Source organism: Trachemys scripta, chromosome 9 (genome assembly GCF_013100865.1).
Source record: "Trachemys scripta elegans isolate TJP31775 chromosome 9, CAS_Tse_1.0, whole genome shotgun sequence".
NCBI lineage: Eukaryota > Metazoa > Chordata > Testudines > Emydidae > Trachemys > Trachemys scripta.
In genome coordinates, this window is record NC_048306.1 from 50,299,096 (window position 1) to 50,317,247 (window position 18,152).

The following is an 18,152-nucleotide window of genomic DNA, read 5'->3' on the forward strand; positions in this document are numbered from 1 at the left end:
ATCCACCCAGCCCTGTCATAGTTCAGTGACAGTGGGCTACCTGAGGGGGGCTTTACTTTGCTTTTAGATGCTGCATGGAGTCCCTTTATCACAGCGCAGTGCACACAGTCCCCCAAGCACTGCTTTCGCTGGCATTCTGCAGAATGAATTGCCAGACAGTATTTTTGCCAACAGAAGGAGCTCAGATTGTTCTGTGAGTGCAATAACTAGAATGAGAAATAACAACTTTTTTGTTTTGGGGGAAAAAATCAAGTTCAAACAAAATGCTACCCTTGGAACATACTGAAAAATATGCACATTGACATTTTCATGAAAACGAAGTGTATTTTGTGGTGTGTTTTTTTTGTTTGTTTTTTAAATTTTTCCTCAACTATTAAAAGTGAGACCACCCAGACTACTTTTCATGCCTTCTGCATGGAAGTTTCTCTATGAACAGGGCATCTATCAAAATTATGGTTTCCTATGGGATATTAACAATAATGTATTTCTGTACAGACCCAAAGTTCCACTGATTACGCCTGTTAGGGCAATACCCCAGATATCCCATCACATTCAGCTGTTCTATCTTGGACAGACAGGTTGGATTCTTTTTAAATGTTGGTTTGAGAACTAACATTATTCCCAGTTTAACTGTGACCTTTCATATGGAAGAAAGCTCCTTTTGTGGCTGAGATAAAAGAATTGTAGTGTGCTAGATGGAACTGAGTTACCCCCTTATAGCAAAAGTGTTTACAACTCAAACATCCAAGTAATAAGGTAAACATTAGTGTTTTTTTTATTGAATTGAAGATCTAGTGTAAAAACAGTCATTTTGCAGTATCATTTAAATTCGTAAGACAATGAAGTGCACAAGAAAGCCTTCACTTAGTATATCTTCTTTCAATAGAACATCTCTTCCCGGGGATGTATTTTGTTATGCTAGAGATACACAGAATCATATTGCAAAACTAGAAGGTGCTTTCTTTTCCCTACCCCATGATTAATCAAATTCTTCTTGGAGTAGCCCCGATAAACCTTTTTGCTGATGCACGATAATTCAGAAACCAATAGTTACTGCTGAAATGTTAATGAACTGTGGACATAAAAAGTCAATCGCTTCCCTCAAACCATTTCTCTGGAAGGTATCTTCTAACAGTGTCTATAATTAATTTGAATTCCCTACACAGCTGCTCACTTCATAACAATTACTGATTTTTTGCTCGTTTTCATCTTGCATTGGCTCTTCCAAAGATACCTGAATGTTGTTCTATATTTGTAGCTTTGATGGAGGGAGCTAATGGGAACAATAAAATGATGTGGGTTTTAGACATGTTGAAATGTTGTTAGTTTGTGCAAGATGACGAAAAGAACGAGAGGGGGTTTACTGGGTCTCTACTTTGTATTTCAGGATGTATGAGAACTTGAGATTGGCATTCTCTTGCACCATGACACACACCTCTGTGCAGCCAGAAGTATTACATGTTCCTTCCCAGTAACCATCTTTACTCAGGGTCAGAGGAGAAGTGTCTTTACCCCGAACAAATGCCTTTGCTATACTATGTAGCTTGAGCTTAAACTGGACATTGCGATTGGCTGGCAGCAGGCCAGCAAGTGGCTCCAGTAGTTCATAGCTTTCTGCCCAGTTTCTATAATTCTCTGGAAAAACTGGCCACTTCACTTCGGTGTTTGGGCAGGAGATGAGGTAGTTGAAGATGTAATTGTAATTGCCTGGGTCTGACTTCTTCTTGGCAAAGATTCTAAGAACAAACTTTCCTGCATGGGGGAGATGGATCTTAAACTCAATTTGGTTTCCTCGATGGATTTCCATGATGTGCCTTCTTCTCATATCCTCAGTCAAGCTAGTGTTATCCGAATGCAGTGAGGGAAGGACACTTATATCTTTACCCAGCGTGAAGGTGATGGAACACCGCCCGTCATTGGTGTGAATGATGGGGTCAGGATGTGATGGCCTCAGGAATCCTTTCCGCTCCGTGAACCAGCTGGGTCCAACAGGCTGAAGTAGGTCCTTTGGGAAACACATGTTCTTGTCCACAGAGCTGCACTCTAGGGTGTATTCTAACACCTCATTGTAGTGATCCTCTGAGCCTTTGGAGGGCTTGGCAAAGACCCGTAGCTTGAGATTCCCAGTCTTCTGGGGATAGAGCTCCAGTTTCATCCCATTCTTTTTTAATGTCATTAAACCATGTTCCTCAGTTTCCTGCAGCTTAAACATAAATAATAGTGGAGCACGGCTCTCGATAGAAATTGTTGCTTTTCCGTTTACTGTGAAATACAAAGAAAATAAACTGTTCAGGAGTTTCCTCCAGTTTGTTTATATAAAACCCCTGCACAGAATGACCTGGAGGACTGAGTGACCCAAAGGCTCACCAGTCAGTGAAATGAAAAGGTTGCAGTTGGCTGGTTCTAACTTGTCAATCACCGGCCAAATCAGTGTCCCTCCCAAGGAACAAGATGGGGGTGGTTGCTTTGGAACACTTGGTTATCTTATTTTATACTGAATGAGATGGAACTGGTCAGTGGTCTTGGATCCTGCAGAAGATGGAGGCCTGTGTGAGCTCTTGTGTTACATCTCAAGCTGCCCACACTGTTAGGGACACAGGAATTGCCAGGCTGGATCAGACCCAAAATCTAGTCCAATATACAACAGAGGCCAGCACCAGCTGCTACAGAGGAAGGTCTGAGAGCTCTACTGTAGGAAGAGATGGGATAATCTGCTCCCTGTGTTAGGTCTCATCCTGATCTCCAGTAGCTCAAGATTGGCTTAAGGCCTGAAGCATGAGGGTTAATATTCATTATTGGTAACTCTGGATATTTTTATCATTCATATAACAATCAAATCCCTTTTTGAATCTTGTTAAGTGCTTGGCCTCTTGTTTGAAGCCCCTTAACAGCTTGAGCCATTTCTGTTTTTGCAACCTTACAATAAGGCCAAGATTTAAAAAAAAAAAAAAAAAAAAAAAGCGGGGGGGGGGGCTAAAATTAGGCTCCTAAATTCATAGTTAGCACCTGAATAAATGACTTATGCCAAAGGGAGCTGCTGGTGCCCAGTCCTGAAAATCAGGGTGCTTATTTAGACACCTATGGTAAATAAGGATTTAGAAGTTGAGCTGTAGATACCCAGTTAAAAATTCTTGCCCTTATTTTCTAGGTGGAGTTAAATGTTTACAGCCATGTGATGGGGTATGTACCCAATAGAAGTAACAAAAGAGTCAACTGGAGCCAGAGCAATTAATGTATTGGTAACACCTGGAGGGGGAGCCAGGCACACGTGAAGATGAAGCCTGGCTGGGGGAGGGCTGGGTGATGAGCATAAAGGGAGGAAGCCCAGCTGAGAAGGATGTAGGGAGAGAGGGGAAGAACTTCGCAGTCCATTTCTGGTGTCTGGAAATTGGAAGAAAGGCCTAGAAAGAGGCAGATGTACAGTGAGCCAGGTGAGGGAAAGGGACTGAAGGAAGGCCAAGGTAGGAAGAAGTCCAGGGAGGCAGCAAGGAATCTGAGGGAGCAGACCTGTTGAGTTTTTGGACTGGGCCTCCAGAGAGAAAGCCCTAGCAGGTGTTGCTCCACACAAGAGTGGGAGGACACCATGCAGCGCCCGGGAAGGGGTGAAGAGTCTGAGGAGGAATGAGCTTAGGTAGGGACAAAGAGTTATGTTCAGTTGAGTTTATTGGACTCTGTCTGCTGTGGAAGGGGTGAGCCTCTGTGACCTAGCTGGAGGATCAAGTCACAAGAAGAGGCAGACCATTGCAAAGCCAGAGGCTGAGGAGATGCTGGAGGAGGGCCTGCTACACCACACCAAGCCATGAGGGAGCATGCCAATGGTGAGTCCACTCCATGAAAAGCTGCTAATATAGAAGCTAGTTTAAGTAGCCCAATCTAATATGCAATAACACTTCTGATTTCACACCTTTGGGACTGAAACCACAAGCAGATCATATTCACTTGGGATTTCTGTAGGCCCTCGAGCCTTGCGCAACCATGGTTTACCCCAAACAGACAAAAATTGGGTCAGTGAGGGAAGAGAGCCTCTCATGCTACCTATTTATCAGCAGTGAGTGGGAAATGTAACTCATCCAGATCTGTACGAGACACGAGCGCTCTGTAATGTTTCCTGTTGGGTGACGTTACCTGTTTGGATGATGGGTGTTTCTGGATGTGCAGCCAGCATTCCCAGCTGGTAAAACTGAATGTTGTATAACATGTTGCTCTCAAACTCTTTCAGTGTCAGAGCTGGCTTCAGGAGCTGCCAGTTGCTGTTGTCTGGGAAATGATTATTAATAAATAGGGCCGGGTGCGTAAGGAAATAAAACTCCTCGTATCTGGAACAAGAGGGAAGAGGTTAGCAAAAAATGGAAAGTATTTAATTAGTTGTAAAATCTTTCAACCATGCATCTCAAAAATTAAATGTAACCGTATTCTAGAAGTGAAAGCAGTGTGTGGAATGTTGACAATATGCCCAGCTGCTATTATCTCTTTTAATAGGGTGCTGCCATGTGAATGGTAGGGGAGAGGACAAAGGCCCATTCCTATATTGCCTGTGTAACCCAAAACTCCCAACCAAGTCCTGTTTTCAGTCCACAAGGCAGTGTCTCTTTATTCAAACACTTATGCGCATGCTTATCTTTAAACACGAGTGGCCCCGTTGACTTCAGGAGAAAAGTTTTCATGCTTAAAGTTAAGCATGTGCATGAGCATTTGCAGGATTGGAGCCTTAATTTGTAGATGCTCTCTTATGCAAATTTATAACATACTCCAAGGCCTCTCTCTTATATATGAAAATGTGGCCTCATATGGCCCTCTGGGATATCAGGCTACAGGATTCAGACGCATTCAATCAAACCATTCAATCAAAATACAAGGTCTGAGAAAGATGTCCCTTTTAATTGCATTTGGGGTGAACCTTACACCAGTTTTAAAACTAATGACAAAGTGCTCTTAGAAGTATGTGGTCTGATTTCTCCCCGCCCACAGCGGCACCGATAAATGTTCGATACCTCTGAAAATAAGACTGATAGTTGTTTAGAAAAGAAATTGTCCTTTTTTTAAAAAAAGCCCCCAATTTTTCATTTGCTTCCTCTTTCTGCCTCTGGGCAATTGTATTGGAATTTCCTGTTTAATTAAAAAATGGAGGATTTAGGAATTTTAGCCAGTTGAGTGATTTTAATATACAGGGCATACCTTAAAGCTTTCCCATTAGGCTTATAATACAGAAAGACCTAGTTTTATCATGTTTGCTTTGAAAATTAATTTAAGTATATGAAATAACTAAGAAATAATCACATGTATATACTTCAATTTTAATCCAGAATAAAAGTAGAGTTTTTTGAACATTTTTGAAAGCCCAAATATTTTAATGCAAGTATCTGGGGAATCTATTAGCAGGTGTCTGGATTGGCTGGTTGCTCATGTTATCCCATCTTTTTAAAAGATAGTCAAAAGGTCTGCTTCATGTAATGACAATAGAGAGCAAGATTCTCTTCAGTTCCAAGTATAATCCTGGGGTGAGTTGTTGAATTCTGGAGTTTTATTTGTTCAAAGACCCAGTTGTAGGTGCTCTTGAAAATTTTACCCCTGTAGCCTCAGTCCTGTTGTCATAAGTGACTTAGGCCCAGATCCTCAAGTGCCTAAATACCTTTAACTCCCATTGATTTCAGCTCCTAAATATCTTTGAGGATTTGGCCCTTAGAAGCGAGGTCCCATGACTGTCATTGAGACTTAAGCTCCTAAATTACTAAGGTGCCTTTGAAAATGTTACCCCAGGTGCCTTTGTCATAAATTAAAAGTACAGATTATAAAAAGACTGAACTACCAGCAGCTGCTTCTCTCCCCTCCCCACACCAGAAAATTTTATTAAAGCTCAGACCAAACATTGCCCCCTTGCCACACACACTGGCCCTCTTCATGCCCCAGGTTGTTCTAGGTCTGGGTGTTTAAAATAACAAATGGTACCGTACTGAAAGATGAACTTGCTGCATGAATCATTGACTGAGCCACTTCCCCAGGTGCTGTCCAGCAGATGCCACCTTCCATCAAGGTAAACTGCATTCCAGGCATGGTCACTATCCCCTGTAAAGGATTGTCCACGTCTGTAACTGTACCCTTTAGAGTATCCTGATAACTCCATGCACTGTACACCTGCAACACTGAGGGAATGAGGGTATTACAAAGCAATATCTTATTCATAGGGAGCTTTTAATTTTTATACAGTTGAAATCATGGGGCTGCACAGGGGTGACCATGAAAATTAGTGTTTCCGTCAGCATTAGATCCCAGAATCCTGTAGTCACCTAGTTCTTTCCTCTGATTGCTAGACCATATGCCTTCATTGCTCACAGACAAAATACTGATTTCATGTGCAGTGTCTATTTTCTTTGGGCTTGTCTGAACTGCAGTTATAATTCTACCAGCCCAGGTTGGACTGCATTCCATCAGCTATCTCCCTATAGGAGACACAATCTGTTTCTTCCAGTCATGAAACATACATTCTGGTTGAGCCCTGCTTGGCTAGTGGACTCAAGCAGAGATTGTCTTTACTAGGCTGTGATGGATAATGCCTCCCCACAGGAGGCTGGGTACCAGCATTGATCCAACTGTGCTAAAGTCTGTTGACACCTTCCTGATATAGAGTAAGATGGATCTCTGACCACGCCTTTTTCTGAGGGCTTGGGCAGTGTGTTCTATTTTAGGAGAGGGTATCTTTTTTCCATTCCTTGTATGATTCTTCACTCTAGTTTAGTGTTACAACCACCCAACAACAGAACACACTTGATTTCCTCCATCTTGTTACTCATTGGAGTCACTTCCAAGATTACCCAACAGTAGAGACAGCCATCAATTTTCAAGATGGTGGCTATCAGTCTCTAAAAATCTGGGATCACTTATTTCAATGCTGCAGTAAGATGTCCTAGATTTTCCTAAACTGATGGAAATTGGTTTGGAAAAAAAAAAAAAAAAAAAAAAAAACAGTTTTTCTCTGAGAACACATTAAGGGGGTGGTGGGGAAGATCAGTCCATATTATTTTTATACAGAATGAAAGCGAACCCATCCACTGGACTAGACATTGTTATGTAAATAAAATTAAAATAGATTTTGCATGAATCAGTGTCTGTGTGATGGGAGAACAAATGGGATCTAAACACATTGGAATCCTGTGGACTGTTTGTCCAAATTTGCTTCATTGAAGCAGAGGATTGTTCACTGAATAGGTTGGAACTGAAATTTTTCTGGTTCATTGAAAAATCTTGTATTAAATGGAGCAGATATTTAACACAATAAATGATGTGTACTTTAGAAACCAGATTATCTGTGGAATGAAATTTAACTCAGTGAGATGCAAAGGGATTCATATGGCAGAAATAAGGAGAGCTACAAATTGATGGATGGATATTTGGATAGTAGCAGGTGATATAAAGAAATTTAAGATGGACAACTGATACACCGGCTGTGAGTTCACAGCGTGATGCTGCTCCACAACAAAGCAAGGTATTCTTTGATCTATAAAGAAATCTCTTGTAAAGTTAGGGTGGTAATAAGGCAGTTTTACACAAAGGTCTATTAAAACCTTAATCTGGATTATTATGTATTATTTGTGTTGTGTTTGTGCATAGGAGCCCCTCTTATGGACCCCAGGATGCTATCAACTTCAGTAGGCTTTGCATCAGGCCCTACGAGGAAGATACTGTTTTAGGGAAGGATCAGAGACTGCAGTGGTATTAAAACTGGAGTGTGATTAATTGAGAGCCAGTGAAGGAGTTCAAATTAGGTAGTCTGAGGAGGAAGGAGAGGTGAGGTGGTACATACTACCACTATATAAACACATTCAAGGACGGAGACTTCTTTATATTATCTGGGAAATGGGGCAATCAGGATTAAAGGCCTTCAAAGAAAAAACTAAAAGAAAATTCAGGGTACACATGAGTAAGCATTTCTTAAACCCATGCTTAAACCGGGCATAGGATAGACCATAACACAGAGGTAATGAGGGATGGCCTGTCACTGGAAATATTAATCAACAGGCTGGTCAAGACTGGAGGGAGAATTGCACTGGGAAACCTTATTGATGATGCAGAAGGCCAAAAAAGTTGACCTACAATGTCTTTGCCAGTCCTTGATAACTTGTGAGCCAAATTCTGTTCTGTTTCACGGCAGTAAATCTGTAGTAGCTCTGTTGATGTGAATGGAGATAGCTTGGATTTACACTGGTGTAACTGAGAGCAGGAGCTGGCCCATTGACTTGAAGGAAGATTGTACGTAGGTGTTGCCAAGTAATCTAGGTGAGTTGGATATCTAATTCCTGTAAACCCTCTGAAAATCCCAACATTAAACATGTCTAAACAGAATGCCAAGGGTCATATTCTGCCCAAAGTTACCACCCCTGCAATCCCATTTAGGATGAAATTAGTAAAGCTATCCCAATGGTGAGAGAAACCAGAATGTGTTTGCAATTCCCAAGGGAAGAGGTAGATGCACTACTGCTAGAGTCATTTAACAATGGACTGGGCAAAATGCTGGCTGAACATAAAATATAGGAACAACCCTGTACTGGCAGAAAGATGGACTAAACAGGTTTCTTACATTTGTCATTTAGATGTTATACAAATAAAATAAATTGTTCAGGACTAGGGAGAAGTGTGAGGAACTCAAGAAATAGCCAACAAAGCCAGAAGACGGGACCACATGATGGTAGATGATGACATTAAGGGCAATGTGATCTGGATTGGAAGAAATGATTAAGCTGATTGCACGGGGTGATGCCATCATTGTAAACACTTTAGTGAAAACATTTGCTCAATGCACAGAGATAATTAAAAGCAATAAAAGATGCTGGCCTGTGTTAAAAAGAAGATAAAGACCATGCAGACTAATACGGAGAATGTTACACTGCCTTTATATATCTGAATGACACATCTTTCCCTTCAATTCTGGGCTCAATTTTGGTGAACTCTTCTTAAAAAAAAAAAAAAAAAAAAAAAAAAAAAGAGGAAGGGTGGGTAGGAGGGGGAGAAATGTTCCAGAGAAGGACAACAGAAATGGTACATGGCATATAGTGGGGAGGGGATTCCATATTAGAGAGTAAAAAGATAGGACTATTGAATATGGAAAAGGTAGAAAGCAAAAGGAGAAGGCCAGTTGAGTGGCTGCGTGTACTCATACCCATAATGCCTGCATAAGGGCAGTCTATGCTCAGGTCTACACTGGAGACTCCAGTCAGTTCTGCTGAAAATTTATTGTATTGAAACCTGGGATGTGCAAATGCTGGTGTGCATTCATATTAGCCATGTTGAGTCAGGTCCCATGTCCATGCTAAGGCTGTCCTAAGCTGATTTATCTCACCATCACAAACAATGGGTTCACAGTGGTCCCAGCAAACAAACCACCTGCATTTTGCTGACTGCCACCTGAGAAGCCAATTTTGGACAATTAAATATTGCTGAAGTATTTGTAAAAATTCATGTTTTCATTCATTTCCAAAAATGTTTGATTTTTAAAAGTTGGCCTTTGGGTGCTGACCTCCCAGTACCAACCTCCTAAAAATGCCCTGGTCTTCATTAATGCCCTACCTTCCCCTGCTACAGGACTCTCATCTGGTCAATCATAGGAGGTTTGCCAGCTGAAGAGGTATCCACCCATCATTTGTGCCTTAGACCCTTGTCCACACTGGCACTGAAGCAACTGAGGCTCATTCAGTGACGTGAATGGGAATTGTGTGGTGCTCATAACTTTTGGCGAATCAGTTCACTCATTACAGTTGCCTCAATATGGATTTAAGAGCCTAATTTTAGGCCCTCGTTTTGAAAAATGTGGCCCTTGAAACATCTGAAATCAGAGTTCTGCTCTTTCCCTACTGCCTTCATAGTTAAAGACTATCTAAATTGTGTACAAGGATGGTAAGAAGAGGCAATGAGGTCCTCTTGCTAGAATGGAATGTCTTTGTCTGGCAACAGAAACAGAGGAAATGTGTTATGGGTTGAGTTAATCCTTGTTGTGGGTTGGGTATGACCTTTGTCTTACATTCAGGATAAATGTAAAGAAACCATTATGATCAGGTGGCTGAAACAATAGCAGTAGCACCCAAAACACAGACACATGCAAAAGCTGAATAGAAGCTGAATCATGTGGCCCAACAGGTTTCAAATATAGGGGTTAGGGCTTTGATTGGTGGAACTGTTTTTACTCCTGGGATAATTCTGCACCATAAAAATTCTGCATATTTTGTCAAAATAACAATATAATCACACCCGTTTCAATTATTTTTGGTCATTTATTTCAAAATACCTATCAGCAAGTATGTCTGTAACAATACAGACAAAGATTCAGGAAACGTTTTTTTGACAAACAGATTCCTTACTAAGCATATTAATACAGAACTCCGAGTAATAATTCATTTAAACTACAATACAGAGCTGTATTTCCCACGCCCCTCAGAAGCAGTGCAAAGGTTTGGGGAAGTCAGGGGTAACGGAGGAGCTGAAGGAGAGGGAAGTAAATTGCTGGAAAGGAGCCTGGGTGTGAACTTGGAGGTTTGTTGAGTATGGGTGGGAAAAGTATGGAACAGGTTTTTTTCAGGGGCGGGGAGGGATTGTTAGGGAGCTTCCCGCATGCAGACCCTGGCTGACCCCTAGCCTCTCCCATTCAGTCAGGCACATCTGCCCCATCCCCTTGTGTTCCTGCACCCTCATGTGTCCTTGCACTCTCTTTCCCCATGTGTCCCTCCACCCAGACACCCACTCTCCTCATCCCCATGTGGCTCTGACCCCTCCCCCATCTCTGTGTCTCTGTACCCCTTCCTCCTGTCCCCATGTGTCTGAGCCCCACTCAGCCACTCCCCTGTCCCTATGTGTTCCTGTACTGTCTCCCCCTGTCCCTGTGTGTCTCTGTGCCCCCACCCAGCCACTCCCCTGTCCCTATGTAGCTCTGCACCCCCTCCCCCATCATCATGTGGCCCTGCACCTCCCCTCCCATTCATCACCTGCCCCAGTCTGTCCTCCCCCACTAGCCCTTATGAGCCCTTGTTTGAACACCCCCCCAGCAACTCCATGTTGTCTGTCTCCCCATAGCCCCTGTCTCCTGACCTGGCTGACAGGGGCTGCAAAGAAGGTAGGCTCTTTTTCTTCCCTGGCTGGCCAGGAGGGGCTGCTTTGTTCTATCACCACAGTGCCCTCTGGTGGGCAAAAGGCAGAACTGCAGCAACATTTCAGCAGAAGCTTTTTTCTGTGCAAAAAATTAAAAATATGTGTGGCTCATTAATTATGCGCATGGACAGAAGTGCAGAATTCCCCCAAGAATATGTTTTGGTCTGTGTGAGGGCACAAGCTGAAGCATGGTGGGACAAGCTGAAGCAGTGAGAGAAAGCCAAGCAGACAGGCACAGAAGGCTGGTAATACGACCTTGAGACTGAAAAAGCTAAGAGAAAAAGCTTATAGGCTTGGAACAGCCAGCAAAGAAACTGGTTTTGTTTTATTTTGTTTTCTTTCCCCTGTTGGTGTTCCAGGAAATGGGACTTTGAATATTCTTTGTAAATAAACAAAATTGCATCCAAAAATATCTGACTATTACCAATTTCTCCTTCTAACTGGAACAATCTATAAAACACCAAATTTTTGGCTAGTTACTTGAGTGAAAGGAGGTAACCATTATCTGACAGGAGGAGAGTGTACTGGGCCAATACCCGCTTAGTATTCGATAAAGACAAATCAGACTGAATGCCTGGGGGTTTTGTAAAATCATAGAATGAGGAATCAGTGTGGAAATGTTTCAGTAGTGAGTAGATGAGTGGAGCTTGTGAATAATACAAATACCCTTAGGAATATTAATTTTTAATAAAAGGGTTGTTTGTTTCTCAGTATATTTTTCTAATTACATTTGGAATAGCTAGCGATAACTTACATAAAATGCAATTATAAAATCATAGTTGATTACTAATTCATAATTTTAATATTTTATTTAAAAAAGAAAGCAGAATAGATACCTGGAACACTGAGTTGTTGGCTAGAGGCATTCTCCACATTAGCATCTTGCAGAATATTTTTAAAACATCAGTTTCCCTCACAGTAAACTTAAGTTATTAATGAGGAATATGCTTCTAGTGGTTCTTGGGTGGGGAGAGAAATCAGTGACTACTGACATGTGCCAATTAAAATCTGATTTTCTCAGGCCTACCTAAAATGGGAGTCAGTGTGCCAAGAAGTTGATGGAAGGGCTCCATTTGGAAAGGGACCCTGTGGAAGGTTTCAACTAACTTCAACATTAATTTCTTATCACCATCATTAGTTCATAAACCCAAACTATTACAAACATTTGGGGCATCAGCCGTGATTTCCAGGGTTTGCCTTACACAAGAGCTGTATCCTTTCTCTACTGGGGATAGAGAAATGTACTGGAGAAGCAATTTGTGCTACATTCATACTAAAGGAATTTATAGTTTCTGCAATGAAACGAGCCTCCCTTTACATGAGCTGGATATATAATTGGTTGTCAAGCCCTACTCTAAATCCTTTAAGGGCCAAACCCTGCTCACTCGTTGAAGTCAACAGGGCTACTGGCGTGTGGAAGGTGAACAGATGTGGTCCTGAAATTACAACACATCTGCAAAATGGGAATAATGATACTGACCTCCTTTGTAAAGTGCTTTGAGATCTACTGATGAAAAGTGTTATATAAGAACTGGGTATTATTATTCTGGCTTAGATGTGAGGGTTTTTGCAGAGAATATTGGAAAAGCTTACGCCTGGGCTTCAATGACTACCTCTTGCATGCGAGTTGGTTGCAGATAATGTTCTTCAGTATTTCAGCCTTGCCATTCTTTTAACCTTCAGATACAGAGCTACTCAAAGAAAAAAACCACAGCCTCTTCTAACTAAATTATCTCCATGTATTCATCTGCCATTATGTTAATGCAATGCGAAGCTCAGCAGATGGCACAAAGTAAATTATGCGGGGGGAGGAAGGGAAAGCAAAATTGACCTTTTGAGGACTTACTGTTATTCCACAGCATAGTTTGAAAGAGAAAGTTTCAAGTCCTGTTTAAAGTCATTTTAGGTGATGTAAAGGGAGACAGAGTAGGCACAGAGATGACAATATTAATGCTCCTGGGGGTTGAATGTTTGTGATGTTATTTACCTGCACATTTGTTGAAAGAGCCCAGCGTATCCCGCACAAATACTCTTCCCAGTGCGAAGGACATCCTTTGGCTCACAAGACCGCTGGCCTTTGTTATGGAAGCCCACAACATCGTATTCTGGAGAAATGAAGACAAAGTAAAGTTCCTCCAAAAGCCTGTGGCAAAGGGATTGATGAGCAATAGAAAATGCTTAGATTATTTTCATCTCCAAGAAGCACAAAGAGAAATGATCTGTAGTAGGAGCTCTACAAAGATGTTTCCTCTGTAAATGTCTGCTTTGGGTGCTCTCTGCATGCATCTCCTAAGGAACGAAGTTGCAAACCTAGGCTCTGATTCTGCAGTCAGATCCAAATGATCCAGATCCAGACACTTATTTCTGTGCAGAGCCAATGTGTCTCCTTAAGGATCCATCTCCATACAGCTCCAATTGCAGGATCATGGCAGTAAAGGGTAAAATGTAAAGTCCTCAGGATCAGAGAAAAATCCTTGAATGTAAATAATCAATGAAAAACGGGGAACAGCTTGTTGTGAGTGTGTCACACATCAATGTGGGTAGAGCTAGGTAATTGTCAACCTTTCCATGGCACCAAAACTATTCACAAATTTGGATCAAATTTGGCAAATTTTTGCCCTCCCAAAATAGATTTTTTTTTTAAAGTCAAAATAGTTCATTTGAATCATTTTGAAACAAATCTGTTGAAAGATGTTTTGTTTAGAAATTTATATATATAATGTGAAAAACACTCAAACTAAATGAAACACTGAAACCAATTAGTTCTGGATCATTTTGGGGTGTTTTTCCCTTTTGTGTTTTTTGTTTTGTTTTTAGCCTGAAAAATGTTAATTTTTTTCTTCTTTTTGGTTCAGCCACCAAACTGTAAAATCAATGATTTGCTCAGCGCTAAATGTGGGCGGGGAATTTATAGTTTGAGCTGCAGGAAATAATATTTTCAAAATAAATACAAAAAAAGAAACAAAGGAAGGTTTATTCCAGGCAGAGCTAGAGAAAATGGCCCAGGAAAGCTAATTTTAATACCTAGTAACCTTGACTATGGCCATACGTTTTTATAAAATATGAACATATTTTTCTGACAAAGGGCTAAGGAGTGCCATCAGCATGCTTGTAACATTCCTCCTTCCTTGAATGCTGTTCAGGAGAAGAGAGCCTGCGAATGCTGCATAGACTGATGAAATGCTGCAACTTGACTTTCATCTGAAAGACTCCATTAATGTAAGTGCCTTTAAGTCTGCTCCTGAGGGCACAAGAGAAGGAAAGCTCTAGAGCAGTGATTTCCAATGGCTCCTTAGTGACCTGTGGAGCACTGGCTGTTGGGATACAGAGAGAGCTGGTCACATGGTACTGGCTCCTTGTTTCCAGCTGCTAAAGTGCATGAGACGACACAGCTAAAAATACATGCGGTGCTTTTTCATAGAGGGATGATACACAATCATGGACAGGAATGGAGATGGCCCATGCAGTGATGGATGGGAGGCGAGATGTTCAGGAGACGCTCTCTTTTTTAAAATGTGGGCCAAACCATGACACAGTTTGTAACAGCTGCTCTACAGGATCCCCTTTAGAAGAATTAAATGTTCCAATCTAAAGGTCATCTACTAGCCAGAACTTGACACTGATTTAAATTCTGGTTCCAAATTGTAATCCATTGTGTGCAAAGGGGAAGTCGGAGAGTCTGCCCTCTTGCATGCCCATCACCAGGGAGGGTGGAAAGGGAACTGGGACAAAGAGCTGTGAAACAGGGTGGTGGGAATAGCACATAACAGTGCATCAGAGATATCCTAAGAATATGAATGGGAATAAATGGATTCCCAGGTACTATAAATCAAGCAAGTTGTTCTGATGGGATCTTCAGTTATAAGAGCATTTGTTAGTTTTGTCCTACAATGAACCTCAGAACAGAGAGAGTGATTAAAAACTTTATAATCCATCTCTTCCCAGCCTCCTCCTTGTTATACAGAAGAATCCTCATCTTTTGCTAAATTATAGTATTTGTTTAACATGTGAGATGTTCTCCTACACTTTTAGGAGGATGGACTCTATGATCAAATACAGCTATTCGATCTCCATACTGTATGATTTTAATTGGCATAGCTATGTATAAACATGTCAATTAAATAGGTGCCTGAATTATTAGAGGCCCACTGGAATGCACTGTGGTAGCATGACTCAGTTTCTCTGTTTCATGAAATGCTTAAAAATAAGCAATGTATAAATAACAGGCATGTCATCTAAGAGTGAATATAAGAGGGGTGTATGAACCCCACACTGATTCACTGGGGTCTCTAAGAGTCTGAGCCCAGTTAGGCAACAGGGTGGCAGCTGGAGGGAGCTAAGCATAATTGGTGATCAAATGCACCTGAGAAGGAGCACAGCGCAGTGGGGAAAAGGCCAGGGATGAGACCTGGGAGAGGTAGCTGGGAGTTTTATCTTCAGGACTAAAGGCAGCAAGAAATTTGGGAGGCCTTGAGCCAGAACCAGAGGGTTCTGAGCCAGGAGGAAGCCAGGGGCCAGAGCTAGGTTGTCCTGAACCAGGAGGAAGTTAGAGGCAGTTGAAGCCCCAGAGGCAGTAATGATAAAACATAAAGCCACTTGTATTGACGTTTGAGAGGCTGCAGAGAGAGATGAAAAGGAACTGTGTAGTGCCTCTCTACGTAATAGATGCCAGAAGGGCCTCCCCGACTCTATTTTAAATGTCTTGATTTGTAAGCCAATCTCATGTCTTTCTGGGGTTTGACTCATAATTTTTGAACAAGTAGGGTTGGCAGCTACATTATTTATTATGGTGCCAGTTGACTGCACAAATCTACAATGCATATTTTAAAATGTAATTCAGGTGGAGTTGAGGAAAACGTTTTTTCTTATTTTAAGGCAGGTTCAGTTCAGTAGAACTTCAGAGTTATGAACACTTTGGGAACGAAGGTTGTTCATAACTCTGAATAAAATGTTACGATTGTTCTTCCAAAAGTTTACAACTGAACATTGATTTAATACAGCTTTGAAACTTTACTATGTAGAAGAAAAATGCTGCTTTCCCTTTATTTTTTTTTAGTAGTTTGTTTAATACAATACTGTATTTGCTTTTGTGTGTGTGTGTATGTCCTGCTACCTGATTGTGTACTTCCAGTTCAAAATGAGGTGTGTGGTTGACTGGTCAGCTCGTAACTCTGGTGTTCCACTGTATTGTGCAGTTTTTTGTACCAGTGGTAAATCTACTTTGCACCACTGAGGACTGGGAAACTCCTGCTCTGGTGGTGGTTACTTCTTGGCATGGGTGGCTGCAGCTCATTTGTTGCCAGAAACAGACCTTTACTGCACATTCTGTGTTCCAGTATGAACAGGCTTCATGCTGAGGTTTTTAGTTACATGTTTTCGGTAGAAGAATACATTTGGTCTATAAATCTGGGTGAGAGAGAGGGAGTTAAACATGCCCTTCTCTTGGGCCCTGATCATGCAGGCAGCTAGTGCCACTGACTTCAATGAAGTTGTGCAGGTAAGGATTGCTTATGTGCTTTGCAGGGTTAGAGATGGGTTGCAGACACAGGACTTAACTTCCTGGCAAATTAAACACTTAAAGAATCACACGCATGTTACAGAAAGTAGCTGGAAAAGAATGTTTATGACACCTTGTTGAGCATGTACGCTCTCTTCTGCATGTCTCTATCCACTCGTGAAATGCTTGTGCGTATGAAAAAACAGAGGAGCCCACTGTTTGTAAATGGCTGTCATCTGCCTTATTAGTTCAAGGCCAGAGTCTGTCCAGCCCATACTTGTGTGGTCCACGTAAAGGTCAGGCAGAACTGCAGCCCCTAGTAGAGTGGGGAGGGACAGGCACAATGTGAGATCATGGCTTTTCTCTCTCCCTTCTCCCCCTGCCCCTCAGAATAAATGTGTGCGAGCTAGCAGAGCTGGCCAGCACTAGGGGAGAGGCTACATGTCACAATCATGGTCTTACTGATGTTACAACCTAGCATTTTTGATGCTGCAGTCACTGGCATGGTGGTGACTTGTGCTGTGGCATCTCTGAATAACTCAGGTGGGAAACTCAGACTTGTCACGTAGGAGGAAATCACTGACACATCACCCTGGTGGAAACTGGTGGTGACTTGTGCTGTGGCATCTCTGAATAATTCAGGTAGGAAACTCAGGCTAGTCACACAGGAGGAAATCACTGACACATCACCATGGTGGAAACTGGCAGGGATGGGAGAGGAAGTACAGAAATATAGATAGACGATAACCTCTCAATAGAGTTCTGGATACTGACAGCAGACTTTATTTATCCAGAATTAATTGTGGGCTCCCCTTCTCCTCCCCCTCATGTGCCCCCTACAAACCTACTCACAACATGCAATCACAATATAATGAGAGTGACAGCAGCAGCATTGTCTGCCAAATCTGTGGGAGTCCAGGATCTCAGCCTACCTATGTGATGGCATATCCACATCCAAATGGCTCTGACTTTCTCCAGATCAGTCCGGGCTTCCCGGAGCAGGACTTTCACCAGTTCCTCTATGCTGTTCTTGACACTCACCTGTTTTTGTACGGAATAAGATTAGAGGGTTCAAGTGAGAAAATACTAGGAGGTAGGATGTCCCCCTTTTCTGCCTTTCTGTTGAAGTCATAGGGGCCCCTCTATGACATTGCTTTTGTTTTTGCATGTCTGGCAGCGCCTCTGATCATTTCTGCACAGCTCTCGATGGGCAGTACCAGCACCTACTCTGTAACAACTGTCTTTTGAGTTTGCTCATTCCCTGATTTATTGGAAACTCTCTTGGTGAGAGACTTCAATGCTCATGAGACTAGTTCCTTTTCAATAGGGTTACCATATCTAATAAATAAAAAAAGAGGACCCTCCATGGGCCCTGGCCCTGCCCATTTCCCCACCCCTAGCCCAGCCCCAACTCCGCCCCTTCCCCACCCTAACTCCGCCTCCTCCTCCCTCCCACTCCCAGCCACGTGGAAAGAGCTGCCCGGCAAACCGTGAAGCCGGTAGCCTCGGGCAGCTCTTTCCACGT

At 42.1% G+C, this 18,152-nt stretch overlaps 1 protein-coding gene across 1 annotated transcript in view; it reads right to left on the reverse strand.

Annotated features, from left to right (window-relative positions):
• Positions 1-811: 811 nt before the first annotated feature.
• The window catches only part of KY (kyphoscoliosis peptidase), a 34,164-nt gene continuing 16,823 nt past the window's right edge, over positions 812-18,152 (reverse strand). The window contains exons 7-11 of the mRNA XM_034781958.1: positions 17,560-17,668; positions 13,118-13,235; positions 5,952-6,140; positions 4,126-4,316; positions 812-2,262 (exon numbers count right to left, since the gene is read on the reverse strand). Of these exons, the coding sequence (XP_034637849.1) occupies positions 1,361-2,262; positions 4,126-4,316; positions 5,952-6,140; positions 13,118-13,235; positions 17,560-17,668 (1,509 nt within the window). The 3' untranslated portion in view covers positions 812-1,360. The remainder of the gene's footprint in view (positions 2,263-4,125; positions 4,317-5,951; positions 6,141-13,117; positions 13,236-17,559; positions 17,669-18,152) is intronic.